This window comes from Corvus moneduloides, chromosome 1 (genome assembly GCF_009650955.1).
Source record: "Corvus moneduloides isolate bCorMon1 chromosome 1, bCorMon1.pri, whole genome shotgun sequence".
Lineage (NCBI taxonomy): Eukaryota > Metazoa > Chordata > Aves > Passeriformes > Corvidae > Corvus > Corvus moneduloides.
In genome coordinates this window covers 140,131,101-140,148,920 of record NC_045476.1, presented here as the reverse complement: position 1 = coordinate 140,148,920, position 17,820 = coordinate 140,131,101, and the positions used below count along the sequence as shown (strand labels likewise).

At 39.1% G+C, this 17,820-nt stretch overlaps 1 protein-coding gene across 2 annotated transcripts in view; it reads right to left on the bottom strand.

The window, feature by feature from the left end:
- Positions 1–17,820, bottom strand: part of NECAB1 (N-terminal EF-hand calcium binding protein 1) — a 58,083-nt gene that overhangs the window by 15,606 nt on the left and 24,657 nt on the right. The window contains exons 4-6 of one of the 2 annotated variants that reach the window (XM_032128996.1): positions 16,931–16,956; positions 14,514–14,611; positions 1,854–1,936 (exon numbers count right to left, since the gene is read on the bottom strand). In XM_032128996.1, the coding sequence (XP_031984887.1) occupies positions 1,854–1,936; positions 14,514–14,611; positions 16,931–16,956 (207 nt within the window). Of the gene's footprint in view, positions 1–1,853; positions 1,991–14,513; positions 14,612–16,930; positions 16,957–17,820 lie in introns of both variants that reach the window. The other variant, XM_032128987.1, reaches the window with a different exon arrangement.

The window sequence follows — 17,820 nt, the reverse complement described above, 5'->3', positions numbered from 1 at the left end:
ATGTAGGAGAGCTCTTCTCTCTCTGTTCTCAAAAAAATGTGCTTCTATGTTCCCTTTTGAATTCAATAAAAAAGAAATACCTATTGAGAGCACTGAATTATTTTCTGGATTTTCACTCTTATTTGGTGTCTTGGGGTGACCTTATGATGTGTATCCCATATCGCTGCCCTATGCCCAGAAATTAATTCTGGTGCCTTTCTATGCCTTTAAACTGAGTCTGGGAGGAGGAAGGAAAAACTGAGCAAAACTTATTCAAGGCAGTTTGCAGCTTGTTCAAGGTCACACAGAGATAGCGACTTTTTTTTCCAGCTGCAGCAGGGGAGTGAGGAAGCACCCAGCTTGCAGGTTTTTTTTCCAGTCAGATTTTGGGCAGTTTTTCAGTTTCTTTTTCTCCAGAGATAGACTGAGAGTTGAAATTTTTTCCTTCATGGGAATTTCGGATTTTCTCCCTTTTCTACTGGACTGCTTCAATATCAGAGCACATCAGGAGAACTTTCCACTGGGCACAGAGGGCCGGGCTCTGGGCCAAGCCCCAGCTCTGAGGAGACCAAAGGGAGGACTCTAACACTTTTCCAGGCTTTTTCTCCACAGAGAGAGATTTTATTATTTAGCATTATTATTCTTTTCCCGTGTGTTTGTTAAATAAATAGTTTTTATCTCTTTCAATTTCCTTCGAGGAAAATTTATTTTTCCCAAACCTGGTGGGGGGTAAAGGGGGTGGGCGGTGGTTGTGCCTTCTCTCAGAGGATATATTTCTAAATTTGACCAAACCAGAACATTTGGTTAGGTCATTAAAGAAGTTAATATTAAAAAAGAAGAGGCTTAAGCTGGCAAAAACGTAAATCTTTTAGGGAGACAAATCTCAAGATCAGTGTCCATGATATGGTTGTGATCTGACCTAAGTAATCATTCTTCATTCACAGGAGTTTCGTAGCATGACTGCAAAGGAACTGTCAAGAGGTACAAAAATACTGTGCGTGGTCGGTGCACCCTCAGACTTTCAAAACCTGCTTGATTCCTACAGTCAAGATGCTGGCACAAAACCACAGGGTATTACTCCTGTACTTCAGAGATCTCAAACCCAACAGCAAAACAAACAAGAAAATGACATTTCCAACAGAAAAACAAGAAAATGGCATTTCCAACAGAAAGGTCTTAAGATCTTCTTTGTCCATGAAACACAACAGTTTGTATTTTGCTTTCCCTATAATCTTTAACAATAGCATACTGAGGAAAAAAATACATATAGACAAGTTACTTTTCAAAAATATTTTGATCCTTGAATCTACAAATCCTCATCACTGAGATCATTGTACTAAATTCAGCTAAACCCCTTGGATGGATAAAAGCTACCCAGGTGACTGAGAGTTTATAGAGCTAGCTGTTAACCAAGACTATGGCCCAATATTCTAGGAAGAAGCTGTGACAAACAAAAGCCTGGCTATTTCTTCTTTTAACATGAAGACCATTGTGCACCAGGAATGAAAACAAAACCATAAAGCTGGAAAAACCAAACAAAACAGACAGTCATTATAGTAATTTCAGAGCTCTTTATATTGCAGTGGTCTGGTTTCTACATTTGATATTAAACTCTCCAGGGATTTAAAAGGAAGTCAGCAGAGCCTAGTGTGTACCAAAATGATTGTCCTACATGCAGCCCACCACAGGATCATATGCATTAAATTTCAGGAAAATTCCTATTAGTGGGTTCCTATATGGAATAAAAAGTGTACCCTTATTTCTCCTGTTATTCCCTATATCAGATTTCTGGGTGAAATGTAAAGTGGTCTTGGAGGTTCTCAGTGACCTCACTCCTCACTCCCTTCCCTGCATCTGAAGAGGGGTTTGCTCACCTCTCCTGCCGGGTCTGCTCCTCTGTGGTTTCCATGGCACATTCCAGGGAGCTCTGGAGGGATTGCAACTGGTTCAGCGTCTCCTTCAAAAGAAAGCGAGTCACAAACTGCTCCAAATTGGAAGCTTCCTGATAGTCCTAAGAATTACATGAAAAAAACCCCGAAAATATCAGGCTTTGCTTACTAGGTTAGAAACACGCAAGGGGAGGTTCAGACTTCATTCAGAAAGGAAGCAGGTTGGATGTCTCCATGTTTACACATGTAAACCACACAAGAAACCTTTGTTTATGGACAAAAAGACCTCTGAATTTCCAGGTGTAGACACAACTCCCAAGTACACACTGACACAACACAGTTTCTACTCAAAAAGACCCTTTTCTTTACATCTTTAAGTCCAGTTGATGGCAGCACCACATTACTTCTGAAGTGTGGAAAAGCCAAAATAAGATTGACAGCTGCAGAATTGAATTTAAAGTTTTAATTCAGATGCACTCTTGTGAAAAATGTTTATCAAGCCCACTGGCCTGTCTCAGACAGTGATTATGGGAATAGTCTTTGAGCAGGGCACATGCTCAGGATACTTCCCTGAAAAACCCCACTAGCAGTTGGCTGAAGGGATGTTTGTGCAAGAGAGGTTGCCTTCTGAATTTAACAGTCTTACTGATCTCTTACTGATTTTTGTTCCTTTAATTTGTTTAATTATTTTTGAAACCATATTTCTGTCTATTTCACAATTTCATGAAATACATCTAAATGTTATTTGAGCTAGAAGTTTGGTTATTATAAAAGTTTGCACCTATACTTAGCAATCTGTAGTGGTTCTTTGAATAATGACATTCCCAATGTATTGTATGTATCCAAAAATATCTATGCTTTTTTTGTGTAGATAATTTCAGGAATAAATTTTTATGCCTGCTGTCTCCCTGGCCAAATAAATCATATTTCCATGGCTGGAGTAAAATTTGATGTTTCTGGCAAGTCCAGATCTGCAAAATACCCACCGTGGTCCCTTCCACACCCATTATTGATTCTGTGATTCAGTGGTTCTGCAGTAGGTAATGCTTTGTGAGGGGGTGACCTTTACAATAATATAAACACCTTCTTTCTTGTTTTCTCATTAATAAATGTAATAGGGAGGATAGAGCAGACCCCTAGAGCCTCTGCTTACTGTGTTGAGGTCACATCAGGAACAGAGAAAGAAAACAGATTTACATCTCTTAAACAATGAATTTGTTGGCTCCTCACTCAGCTGATCTTGAAAACGTTTGGGTACAATTCCATCTGAAATAGTTTCATAAATATAAGGTGCCTTCAATGAAAGATTTCTTTAATCTCCACACCTGAAGAGGGATGATAGTCCCCTATGTCCAAGCTTTAAAAAAGACCTGTCACTTCAATGGCATTGCCTCCTACACTATCCGAGAACCCATGTGAGCAGTTTTGGCATTTTTAAGCTCTTCCATGTTCTTTCCAATGTGAATTGCCGCTGAAATGCCTTTCTGATTTCTAGACTTCTCTTAGAATTTCTCCATGTATGTGTTTGCAATCAGAGCACAAATACAAGATGTTTCGAAATTTGAATGTAAAATGAAAGATTGTCAGATAATAGCTTTAAAAGCATTTTGCTCTTAAATAAGCGCAATCTTTTCACAATATATGTTGTTGAGTCTTGTTAGAAGACTTCTGCTACAGAAATTTCAGGTGTTAAACCACTCATGAATCATCAGAAGTTACTTATGTAGCCAGAAGCTTCGTGTCTTCTACATTTACTTCTTCTATCTTCAGATTAATCAGCTGTGAGTCACTTTCCAACAAATAATTTTTCATTGATACAATTTAAAAATAGATGCTCATGAGAGATTGTCTGCGTACCTGAGGGACTCACACCAGTCTATAAATAATGTTTATGGCAACCTTTTTATGATTATTTAATCTTTTTGTCAATAGGAAAGCTGATTTTTTATTCTTCTTCTAAACTGTCTCCAGTGTAATTTATTTAAAACTTCAGTGGACCTGACAGAGATCATTTCACTACCAAAAATTTTTATTCTCTAGCATGTTAGAACAACATGTATGAATCTGTGCAGCATGGACAGGTAAATGAAACCCTTCAGTAAAAAATCATGGTATATTTTCTTTTTTTTTTCAGATTTTGACATTGCTCTTGGAAATAAGTAAACAAATCATTGCAGAACTGACCATTTCTTGTAAGTTTTTGAATTGTGTTTTAAAATTCTGAGCATCCAGAAAGAAAATATTGCAGATATCTCCATATTGCTTCCTGCTGATACTCATGGTAAATCTGATACAGGCATGCTGAATTACAACTTAAATGTACATCAACATTGTTTCATTTTGAAAACTCTTCAGGTGGGCTCTCACAGATAGGGGGATCATATAAACATTAGCTGTGTAATACTTGCTGCTGTCTGAGGCTGCTGCTTTCCAACTCCTTCAGAAAAGAAGTTACCTAGAAAAGCTTTCCTGCATCTGAAAGTAAGATTTTTTCATTAGAACTACTCCAAGTTTGTGCATTGCACTGGGATTTAGTCTTTTTTTCTTTATATTTCTGTCCCATAACTTCTATATTTAAAGGCTTCCCTACAGAAAAGATCCTTGTGTTATTTAGATATGTCTTGGAGTTACATTATCAGAATATACAGAGCTACTTTTGTAAAGATGGGAAAGGTAGGCAGGATGCTAACATAATCTGTGGGAGTCTAGAGTTATCAGAGATCTTTCCTTATGGATATTTTACCCAAATATTAGTGCTTACAACTATTCTAGGTGCAATTACTTAACTCTCTTAATGCACGTAGTTGAGCAAATAATTACGAATTATTACTCTTTCCTTTAAAAAATTGCTGAGTCCAGCAATTCTGAGCTCACAGCAATGTTGAGCAGCTTCAACTCCTGCCTAGTGAAAGATAACTAATCCTACCTGTCCTTCTAAAGTTCTTCAAAGATCACGGAAGAAGGTATTCAGCATATACAAATGATCTGAATAATTATAATTTAAGTCATGGAGGGAAAAAGATTGTGCATTACAATTCAATTTATACCTCAAGCCCAGCTCTCAGCACTGAGGAATTAGTAGCCATGCTTTGGTATTGTTTCACCATGGTATTTCCTTCGAAAAGTACCTTATTTTGCATTTTACTAAAGGCACACTGGTAAAACACTTCTGTATCAATTTATTAACTTTATATTATGACAGAATCAGCTTGACTGGCATGCCCAGCATTTGTATTGTCAGTGTATCGTGCCATCAATCAGTAATGGGACCCATGGATGGTGTCTGTACATAAACTAGAAAAATGGCCCATTTCTTGAATTTCATCAGCTGTAAGTTACTGTTCATTAGCGTACACATTACACTGCACCACAGTTTGGGCAGTCCAGATGAAATAAGTCTGTGTTAACATATTGTTCTGCTTGTTAGTTTTACTGATTGTGAATAAATGAGGGTAATTTTCCACATCTTCCTCATCAAGAGGCAACTGTGACCTTTGTGAGCAGCAAAGATTTGCATTTCGTTTAATACAACTGAAAATACACATAATTAGTGATTTCGCTGTGGAAAAGGTCACTGTGGTCTTTAAAGGTGGCTAAAGGCTATCTTAAAAAGTGCAGAAGAGGTTCTCCTTTAATAAAGGCAGAGGAGGCAGGGTTTAGGAATCTCCTAGTGCAGTCTCCATCACAAGGTTACCACAGGTTCAGCAACTCTTGATCCTCTCAGTCTCTGGTGCCAGCCTCAGCCCTCTTCCCTGGGTGGCTTGACCATGCTGCTGCATTTATCAGAATAGCAGCTCCTTGAGATGCAGAAGGAGTGGGACACTTCTTACTGATGTATTACTTAGCAATTTTCTGTTTCCTATTTATATGTCATATTAAACATAATTTCATAAAAATATTTATGCTTATTTTTACAGAAAATACCTTCAAGTCAACTGAAAAACATTTATCACTGAGTAGAACTCAGTAAGGAATAATCGATTTAAATTTCCCTTTATCATGGAATGTCTCCTGCCCTGTATGTTCAGATCCCAAATTAGTGGGACAATGCCCTGTGTTACAACTTTAAATTGAGGATATAAAATTAGTCAGAATAACGTCACTAAAATGAAATCCCTAAGATCTAATTCTTTAGACTTTGGAAGAAATCAAAACAGCATCAGAATAAAATCATAATTTCACCAGAAGCCATATGGAGACATGCTCAGTGTACTGACTCCACACAAATTTAACCTTTACAAAATCCTCACCTTAAGAGCGATCAAAGGCAGGATGTGACCAATTATTAGATTCAACTTCGAATATGGAACAAGTTTTACAGTTTTATCCAAGTATTACATTTAGCATAAATTATGTGTTTAAATTCTACCTAGAGAATTGGAACAGTGACAATTTCTACTAACTGTCTGCAGTGCTGATGTAACAGCAATGAAATAAAATAGGCAGCCATGGCTGATTAGAAAGAATACCATCACACATTTGTAATAGTGTCAGAACAGTCTATCACTCTCCTGTACTGGGACCACTGAAGGAGTAATACACTGGCATTGCAATAATAGTATGCACAGAATCCGTGCATGGATAAAAAATAACTCCTATTTAACTGCTATTAGGTGCATCACATAGCTTAGAGACAATAAACTGTTTTGGATGTGTTTGATTTTAGCAGGTAGCAGGGAAATGTGTAATGCCATTGCTCCAGGGAGAAGGTTGCAACAATACATATAAAACATCAAAGCTGCTGGTGGTTTTGATAGGTATCAAGAGGAGAATGGCTAGTTAAATGTTTATTTTTCTGCTGGGAAGTAATTTCTATTTAGAGGTATGAATACTAAATTAAGGGGGTTTTCGTTTTGTTTTATCTTTATTTCTGACTAAACACATCTTCTCTGCTACTGGCAAAAATTTAAGCATTGTCTCTTCCTGACCCAATAGGTATAAATCTTCCACAAAAAAGATCAAAGAAGTTCCCAAGAGTTTTCATTACTCTGATAAGGAGCTAGAAGAGGAAAAGTGTGAATCTCTGGAAAGTCCTTGCATGACTGCTCAGAATTAATTGCTTGCAGCTTTTTGAATTTATCTTAGTTTGTTTTGACTTGCACTAATAGTCACAATCTTAAAATTAAATGAAAATAAAAATTCCAAAACATAATTTAAGAATGTCCCCAGATGAAAATAGCTTTTATTTGTAGGTTCCTCTCTGCCTTGTAGCAGAACTGGTGGAACTGGTGATATATTTAGCATTATCACCAGCATTCCTCTCTTCAGCTGAGAGACAGTCAATTCAGTTACTGACTGGAACAGGCTTCTCAGGGAAGTGGTGGAGTCATCATCCTTGGAGGTACTTAAAAGATATGTAGATGTGGCACCTGGGGACATGGTTTAGTAGTGGATTTGGCAGTGTCAGGAGGTTAATGGTTGGACTTGATGAATTTAAGGATTTTTTCCAATTTGAATGATTCTAAACCTTAATGATTCTGTGATTTTTGATTGACATGAAAAAAAAATTAGCGATAAATCTAAAGGAACAAATGAACTATTTTCAAAGCCAGTGCATGAAAATTAGTACTCAGGATAAACTGAGAAATACTTGTTATTCTTGTGCAGCAGCTATTCATTGCATTAATTCTGTGAAAGGTGCACTTGTAAAAAGTGTGATTTCATAGAGAACAAGACTAGATTCTGTGAAAAATGTTAATAAATTCTGACCGAACGTAAAAATAGGTGCCAGCTAATTTAACACAGTTTTTGTGAAAACAAAAAAACAATTTGAAACTTCATTTTTGCTCAAACAGAATGTTAGTTGTGGAACATTATTGTCAACATATCCTTACCTTTCTTCCCAGTTAATTTGTTTTGAGATATAATTTACATAAATGCTACTGTTACTGTTACTCAAATACGCAATTAAAAAAAAAATCTAAGTATTCTGGTTTATAATAGGTATCAACCCTCAAGAGTTCAGTGATTTACATAATTACCATAAATGCACCATCAGTAACTAAATTTCAAGCCTTGTGTTACTCTCTCAGCTCCTATAATCTTCTCTTTTACTTTACTGGCTCCTATTTTTAGACTATTCAAGAAATTTTCCAGTAATAATAAGGCTGCACTGACTTTGCTTAGCTTTCGGGTTTTTTGAGCAAAGCAGAAAGATTAATTATTTCACAGAAGCAGATAATTAGCCATACTGTGTTGGTCACTGAATCCAGCATCTTGCTGTTGCACACCACACACCTTCCTTTCTATGTTTTTGCAAACAACATGTAAAAAGCAGTTAGGGTTTTTTTCCCCCCAAAATACTTGGAGGCTTTTCAAGAACTTAGTAGCTCCACTGAAAAATTGTCTTGTTGTCATCCTAAAATTAATGTTTCTGTTTTGTGTATGTAAATCCTGGGTGGAAACCTGTCTTAAATAAACCAGTTTTGATAACTACTGCTTAAATGCATTTTGCTAGTTCACTGAGTCTGGTCCCCTGCTGTCACAGATAGATCATTAGGTGTCTTTCATAAAAGAGCTGCAAAGGAGGGAAGAAAGTCCCTCCAAAGCAAACAATCAGACTTCTACGGAGTCTGAAAAGGAGAAAATTTGCAGTGTCCCATCCCTCTTTTCCTGCGTTGTCTGCCATTTCTTTCCATGGAAGCCTGCAGTGCTTTTGTCTCCAAAAGAAGAACTGTACCTCAGTATTTACAGGAGTAGTGTGCACTCAGAGGTCATCACTTTGAAAAAGTGTGTGTTAACTGCTGTAGCCAAAGCACTTTCTGGCTTTCATCTGTGGAAGAAAGAAATGTTTTCCATTGGCTGTTCAAAAGTCCTGCCCAAGTCTATCCAGGAGATTGTTGCTGCATTGTAGTCACTGGATTTGCACTTCAGATACAACTTTATATCAGGTCAAGCTACACTCTTACTGGATCAAAGTTTCACTTTTATTAGCACTGTTAACTGTAAAAACCAGTTTCAGGTTTGTTTGGTTTCTTTTCTTAGAATCTATAGCACTATTTCCTTTTGAAATGAGAATACACTATCCAATAAGTATAACCAATATAATCTAAGTAGCAGCTCAGATATGAAGCTTTTTGTTGCTGGAGACTGGATCACATTTACAACAGCTGTGGTGGCCTTAAGGAACTTTTGAGACAGCTCACAGGCTGAGTGAGTGTGAGTGCTAAACAGACCCTGCACTTGCAAGGAAAAGAAGTGCAAGGGCACTTAGTGCTGCTCTCCTGAGGAAGCAGCTCTACCACAGTTACTCTCGATGATTCCCAGTCCCCACCACTTTGCCATTGTGCCACTGCAAACAGTCTCAATTCCAGTCGTTGCTCCAGTAAGTTAAGAGCTGATACTATGTCAAGACCATTGTCAATTCCACAACAGACTAGTAGGTTAGGCTAAAGCCAACAGGCACAGAAATCATGGAGCAGGAAGTGTGTCCCATCCTGAAATCCCCCTGGCACAGTCACTTGGCCACCAGCCGGCTATGGTTAGACTTTTACCAACACTGAAATTGAAGGCAGGAGTCAGGAAGAGAGGGGGGTTCTCTTCAGCCAATGAAAAACTGAACTTCAAATGGGTGTGATGAGTGATAAAAGATACTGTCGGATCAAGGTAAGCATCACCAGCTAGCCCTTCCCCAGAGAGACAGTTCCTCTGGGAAAAAAGCCCTTCAGAGACCTCAGAGCTATTCAAGTATCTAAACTGGAGTTGGTGCCCTATGGAGACCCACCTGGTTTCCAGCTGCTGCCCCAGGAGGAGGTCCCATCTTGCCCCTGGCTCTCCTAGAGTCCTGAGTGCTATTTGTCAGGCCTGTGGAGACACCTCGGACATTCTTGACTATCCCAGATCTTCTAAAATATCTTTAGATAACTGTTTAAATCCCTGAATACTTTTATATTGCCATTTTAATTTCATATGGAAATCAGATTTTTGGTGATTAAATGAGAGGTTATTGAGGTTATTGAGTACAGAATAGCTCACCACCAGCAGAAGGTTGCATTTGCAACAAACTATAGCAATACCAGAAATCAAAATGATAGAGCAAAACTTGTTCTTACCAAATAGCTGACAAACAACAACAATCTTACAGCTTGGTAACTTAGGGAAGACATGTTCTTTAATCTCTAAATTTCTGATTTTCAATATTCACAAGGCAATAGAACTGAGCTGTTGAGCACATTAAACAAATGGTCTATTTTTGCCTGTCTACATTATTACTCAGTGACAGATTTTATTTTCAGAGCTGTGGGTTGCAAAATATTTCTTAATTGTATTTATATGTGACTGCAAGCTAGAGAATGTAATAAAAATGCAGCTTGCTGAACGTGTTATGTTCATGTGGGTAATAAAAAAGATTAAGTATTTAACTAAATATGCTTTATAAAAATGTCAGAAAAAAAGGCCTAAAGAATGCATTTGTAAAGTTTTGCTGAGTGTTTAATTTTTAATGCTTCCTGTATGTAAGATGAAGAAGAAATGCAATAAACAGAACTATCCAGATAGTACTTTGATCCAGAAAATATTAACTTGGCAAGTGCAAGAAAACCAAGGGGCACCACAGATCAATCTGTCCTCACCACTCCAGTATAAGCAACTCAGGCAGACTCTCCAGCCTAAGGGGAGAAATGATCAAATATCAAATGCCACAAATCCCTCTAAAACTCCTCAGATGTTTTTCCTTCCTGCTGTAAGGATAAAATACAGGGAGCCGTACAAAACCAGAAAGACTGTAGCTCCCCTACCATCTTGTGGTTAGATGGGGTTTGTATTGAAATATACTGCTTGCAAATACAACTCAGTCTTTTCCCTGCTGAAAGATGTTCCTGCAGAAATCCATTTCTCTGCATTTTTAGCTGAGCACCCTCCCATCAAGCAATGGATCATGAACAGTTCCTACGCTCCCGAGGGCTTCCTGTCTTTCTTCCCAGGTGCTGTTTAATTTGCTTTGGTGGGAGGGATCTGGCCCCAGACCAGTGAAAGGAACTCAAAGCTTCTTGAACCTGCTAACACACTGGAACGTTTTCTGCCACAGATGATGATGGTTTTACTTTCAGATAGCAGAGGACTGGAAGACTGGAGAAAACCTCAATTCAAGAAAGCTGTGCTGACAGCTCTTTCAAACTACAGAGGGCAATGAAGTACAGAGAAATCATGCTGAAATTGCCTTGCAGGGGCAAGGCTCCTGCTAATCTGTTGGAGAAAAATATCTACATATGGAAATCATTCGCAGTGATGGGGACAATTTGGTTGATCTTGATTGATATCCAGGAGTCCGTAGCCAAGCCAAGTTCCAGTCGCTCTTGGTGGGATATTGTATTCAGTTTGTTTGGCAAGGTTTGGGGAGGGGGGAAGGGAGTGACTACAGGGATGTTTTCTGTGAGGAGCTGCCAGAAGCTTCCCCCATGATTGATAGAGACAATGCCAGCCAGTTCCAAGTCGGACCTGCCACTGACCAAGGCTGAGCCCATCAGGGCTGCTGGTATTGCCTCTGGGATAACAGATATAAGAAGAGGGAAAAAGTTACTGCAGAGAAGTGAATTGCAGCCAGAGAAGAGAGGAGTGTGAATATGTGAGAGAAAGAACTATGCAGACACCAGGGTCAGTGCAGAAGGAGGGGCAAGGGTGCTCCAGGCACTGGAGCTGAATTCCCCTGAAACCCCTGGTGCAGAGCATGGTGAGGCAGCTGTGCCCCTGCAGTCCATGGAGGTCCACAATGGAGCAGAGATTCACCTGCAGCCCCTAGAGGAGACTCACACCAGAGCAGGGGGATGCCCAAAGGATGCTGTGATCCTGTGGGAAGTCTGCACAGGGCAGACCTGTGGCCCCCTGGAGAGAGCAGCCCATGCTGGAGCAGGTTTGCTGGCAGGACTTATGACCCTGAAGTGGACCCACGCTGAAGTAGCCTATTCCTGAAGGATTGCATCCTGGGATTAGATTAGGGATTTATATTTTTCAGACATACCAATCCATGCTTTTCATTGAAGACCGACACATCTTCCTTCTCAAGGGTTTCCTTGGAAACTGGACCTGAAGAATTTTTCTAGGCCTCCAGTTCTGCAGCTGCCTTTTGAGCAAAGTACTACTGAGTATGGGCAGCCTTAACTGATAGGAAGTTTCTATAGGAAGGACCGAGTGGTGTTTTTTTGTCTGATTCTAATGTCAATAAATCAATAAAGTACCAAGTTGCTCCTTTCCCCACTAAATATTTAAGAATGAACGATCTCTCCATCTGAAGCGGCACACACTCTGGAAAGGTTTAGCAGAGACTGATAGAGGTGCCAAGTTTTCTTCAATCCATAAAGTCAGAGGGGATGGAAATCTCATGGCAACTCTGAGGACTGGGACTGTAATCAGTCCCATGCTTTGCAGGGTGGAGTTCAGATTCAATCTCAGCAGTCTACTCTTGGTTTTTAATAGGACAATTTAGTCCTTGGAAATGTGGTCCAGGTCATTGGAAACTGACTCAGCCACTGCAGATACACCATTTCCTGGTGGGTCTCACAGTGTAGGTCTTCAATTCCAGACCCTTTTCCTATATGTGAATTTTCCAACTAGGTCATCACTTAGAAGAGAGTAATAAATGCTGTTACTACTCAGTGACTGTTCAAGGGACTCAGTGGCTGCAGTGGCAGAATGGTGACAAAGTTTTATGCTGCACTAGGAGAGGAAACCCAAGTCTTGCCTGGGATGCATGTCAATGGCCATTTAAAACCAGACCAACCGTTTCTGAGCACCTGTCTGCGTGAGTCAACTCGAGCTTGGAGCTGCCTCACATCTTGTGTGTCACTGGTGATGAACATCAGTTATCTATGCTATCTCAATGTGCTAACTAACTTTTGCTGCACCTCCAGCTCTGATTTTAGATGGCTGCAGCCCAGATTTTAGACAAGAACTTCAGTAAACTTGAACTATTTAACATAGAAATTTTAAGATTTACACTGCAATGATTTATCAGGTAGTGAGTTCACATAACCTATCTATTTCCTGAGAACTGAATTCCTGTTGAACATAATCCAAATTTTGAATTGAAAATTTAGATTCCATACAAAGATGTAGTGGTTGAGCATATCCTTGGCAGAAAGCTCTATTTTAGAATATTTGATTACACATTTTTTTGTTTGACTGTGTTCACACACAGTTTCTACCAAATGGAATTAAAAGAGTTTTTCCAGTGTTAGCCTTGCTCTATTTCTGCCATCTCTAACAAATAGTCAGCTAAAGTATCCCTGAAAGACAGAAAACCCTTTAGGCTTGAATCTTCAGTTAAGAAAACAAAATTCAAAGAAATTGTGGCAGGCCAGAATACACATTTTATAATCTCATTAGTCTGCTGGGACTCCTCCTTGTAATTAACTTCTGAAGTAATTCTTAAATGCTGTCTTTTATTTACTTCCAGTTGTTATGAGGTTTATTTACTTCCAGTTGTTATGAGATGACCTGCCCTTTACCAGCAGTATTTTATACACATGGCTATTTTTTAAAATTATGCATAGCTAAAATTAACCAATCTGTTGCTTTTTAATATCCAGCTCAAGAAGACAGTGAGTCGGTGCCCATTCACTTCATTAGGAGTGGAAGATGCACAGCATGAATGAAGAGACATTCAGCTTCCTGGCTCAAGCTCTAAATAAATAAGCTACACTTTTGAGTTTTTATTTTGGCAGTTTATGTAAGATGTATGAGTGCTTTACTCCTGCAAACACACAAATACCAAAGATAACAGCTTCACTAAAGAAGCACAGCTTTCTCCACATTGATCTCTCCATTGATCGACTGAAAAAACCACCCAGGGTTTTTTGACCCCACGGGATCTCACAGAATAATTTTGGCTGAAATTTCTGTTCTTGATGACTAGCCTGGTGTGGATCTGTGGCTGGGTTTGGAGGATGTGGGTTCACTTCCCTGGTTTGTACTTTCCCTCACCTTTTGAAGCTGTTCCACCTTGCACGGGATATTTAACTGTTCACCCAAGGAAGAGGAGCGGATCACCCAATGTATTGATACACTTTTAGTCAGACAGGTAGCTGGGGTGTGGTCTGACCACGGGAGCAGCTATGACCACAATGAATGGAGAGCCAGGTGGATTGGCTGCCTAGCATGTCCTGCAGCATGGCCACATTCCCAGTCAGGTATGTGATGGAGAAACTGATCATCTTTCCCTCCAGGTAAAGGTCCCCTAGCTGTGCTGGTGGAAAACAGCCCCAACCCTTCCTCTTGGCAGGCTGTGTGACCATTGCTTTTGTTTAAAATGCCTCAATGGGAAATGAAATCTTCTTCTTTGGTCAGGAGGTTTCACTCAACCCACAACATTAATTTTTCAAATTTGGTCTATTTCCAAATGCTGGTGCTAATACTTACCCAGACTTGGCAGGGGACGTAGAACCCTCTTCGTACAACAATGCAAAGAACATTCTTCAGACCATTCACAAAGACAAATTTGGCTATATCCAAACTGTAATAGTTTGCAGATAGGTCTTTAAGGATTTCATATACAATCATTTTGACAAGCTTTTTCTTACTGGATTTTGCTACAAACATGTATATTTGGAAGAACTTAAATATGAATTAGTAAATTCAGATAAGAAAACTACTGGAAATACTCCAAACAAACAAAATATACAATGTAAAGAAGATTTCACAGTTTTTACTTACTTTCTTTGTTTTGTCCATTGCCTTCAGTATGGTTATGTTTAAGTCTTCCAAGACAGCTAGAACATTTTCATATTCTCCTAGGTGCTTTGAAAAATAATCTAAAAGAAGACAAAACCCCACATCACCTACAAATGACCTGAAAATCAATATTTCATCAAATATCAGCTTTATCAAGTCTGAACTAAGTTACGGCATTATTAGGTATCTAAATACAAAATGAAAAGGAGTTACAATGAAAAGGATCATTTTCTTTTTAAATTTTGTATTCGTTCTCCGCAAAATAATTCCTGGCATACTTAAAACACCAAAATCAGTATTTCAAAACATTTTCTTTCAATAAATGAGCTGCCAAATTCACAAAAAATGTGAAATATCAATTTGACAGCTGATGCAAACTTATTTCCAAAATATCTACATCTTCTTTGTAAACTAAATTTTCAGTCTAATAGTCTACAATTATAATCAGGAAATGAAGTTTTCATACGTGTGTGGTGAATTTGATTATATTGATACGAAAATTAATAATTCTGGTAAAGCCCTTAGAGGAGATAATAGCAAGTGGGGGCTGTTGTGAGGTGGGGTTGGTTGAGGCCAGTTGTTTCTGAAAAATGAAGAGACCATGAGTTGGCCAGATAAGCTTCTAGTCCCAGGAGCTGTGATATTTTCAACAAATATGATGCATGCAAATGAAATTTTAATGAAAATCGTGGAGATAACAAATTGCAGAATGTCCTTGTGTAGCTTCTCAAAGCAGAGGACTTTTTAACAGAAAGAACTGATGTAAAGGCCAAGGGATTACAGCAAGAGGAGGAAGCAAACCTGGGAAATCATGACCCGAGTTCCCATTTGGTTGATGTGGTGAAGTACAGTAGAGGGAAGCACAGGAAGGAAAAAGTGTGAAAAATAACTAAATAAAATTATGGTAAAGCTTAGCCACTGTGTTAAACAAGGCATTTAGACATCAGATCACCTGGAAGAGCACGAAAATCAACATCTAAACGGCAGACAGGAAGAACAAGATTACATAGGAGCTTTTTGAAATAATGAATAGCAACACTTTGGGGCTTTTAAAAGGTCAGCATGAGCTTCTCAGGGGAATCATGAAAATGTAAGTTACCAGGAACACTGCAACATGACCTGATATTGCTGAGAGGTTGAATGAAATTATTTAGAATTAAAACGTATTGTGAATTAGTACCCTGGATGGTTTGTAGCTTAATTTCTGAGATGAACTGATATAACTCAGAAAGAGCTGTATAATCACAAGCTTAAACATACGTTGAGTAGACTCAGTATCAGATTCACAGATGAGAAACACCCTAGTGGCAACATTTAAAAGATTTAAAAGGCACTTGAAACAGCCTGTATTCAATCAAAACAGGCAGTAAACAGAGTCAGTAAACAGATGGACACCCCCCTCAGCCCAGCACGCCTGTATGCCTCCAGTGCAACATCAACTGCAGTAAATCCCTTGTGGAACAAAACCACCTCTCTTCCTCAGCCAGGTTTATACAATTTTGGCCAGATGCTCAACCAGCAGAAGTTGTCACAGCCCAGTTCACTTCAGATGAGTCTCTTGTCATATATTTATAAGCCACAGGGTGAGGTGTATTTTAGTGGGTTCTTGGCCATGTCACCCTGTGGGTGAGAAATTGAGCAGGTATTCAACTTGACGGTATTTTCAGCTTTTAAAGTTCTTCAACAGTGTTGACCACTGGAAAACTTATCAGTCTACCATCTTTCCCTCAGAAACTGGCTGGTGCTGACAAGTATGATTTTTTTTTCTGACATTTTTGTGAGAACCTGCAGAAACCTTTCTCTGTAAATTGTTTTCTGGTGCAAGAAGCACTCCTAAATCAGGTGCTGTAAGATAAGCTGGAGAGCAAACAGGGTGTCGGGGAAATGACTCACAGCCTGGAATGAGGTCCAGAAATAGGTAATTGGGACAAAATCTAGGCCTTGCAGGAGTTTTATTGTGACAAAGGATCATAGAACTTGTCAAACTTGCTGTTCTCCCTGGCTCAAGTAGGAGGAAAGTAATGAATTTTCTTTTAGTGGGGTATATGACAAGCGTTAAAGGGAGAAACTAACTAGAAAAAATATCTCACACAAAAGGGAAATAAAATACAAGCATCTATCTATCTATCTATCTATCTTTATGTCAGAACAGATCTTGAATCTCAGAGAGTGTGAAATACTGACTAGGAAAAATATTTTTGAAATAAATTCTGCACATAGGGGATGACAGAGTCTGAAAAGATTATGAGCCATCTGCATTTTCCCAGGAGTTCTCTGAGTGGAAATTATTTTCTGTTTGAGCTACAAAGATTAAACAGAAAAAAATAATCACATGGCATGTTTATTTGTACAGGGCTGCTGCAGGCATAGATTATGTTCTTTCCCAAAAAAGAACTTACCACAGAGCTCTTCTGTGTCAAGATTGCTGGAAAGATAAGAGTATAGAAGGTTAGTGAGGTTAGTAATGGTTTTTTTGTTGTTGTTGCATTGGTAAATAGTGCAACTCAAATATTAGCCTGACTGGGATATGAAGCCCCCCTGCCTGGGCTGCAGCAGGAGATGCAAGTGCCTGGCTCTTGCTGGCCTTGCTATGCTGCCTTGGGGCAGAAGGCTGCAGCCTTTCCAAAGCTGGCTGCAGGTGCAGCCTCCCTTCCTGGTCACGTTGCCACTGGCACCTTCCTACTCACTGCAAACCCACTTTGAAATTCAGCCTTTGTGCATCATGATGCAGTCACTGTTCCTCAGGCCTTACACATTTGGCCCCAGTTCTGGCAGGAATCCATCTAAACACCAGAAATGTTTGGTTTGGGGTTTTTTTCTCCACCTTTCTGCCTGTATTCCTCTTCTGTGGCTGTCATGCTGGACAGCAAGGCTCAGAGATCTTGACCTTCCTTGCTAAAGAAGAAGAAACCCAATAACTTTCTCCTGTCTGCAATCTTTGCTGTGCCATAGTGTTCTATGGGAAAGAACACAGAAGGAGGATAGAACCAGACATAGCCTGTCAGCACACATAATTCCTAAGACTTTCTGGCCATGTAAGACCATTTCGCCACTACTAACTTTGGCAAAATTAGTGATGTGAAAAGTATAGATGTACTGTCATATTCCCATGTCAACATTATATAAATTCATAAATGCAGGGAAGTACTCTATTCAGTCAAACCTGTTCACTGGAAGCAGATTTCATCTTGATCAACTTTGGAGTGATATTTTCTCTCATAAGTAAGGCCTTAATAGTTAAAAGAGGAAAAAATTTGACCTACAGCTCATTACTGAAAGTTAGCATACT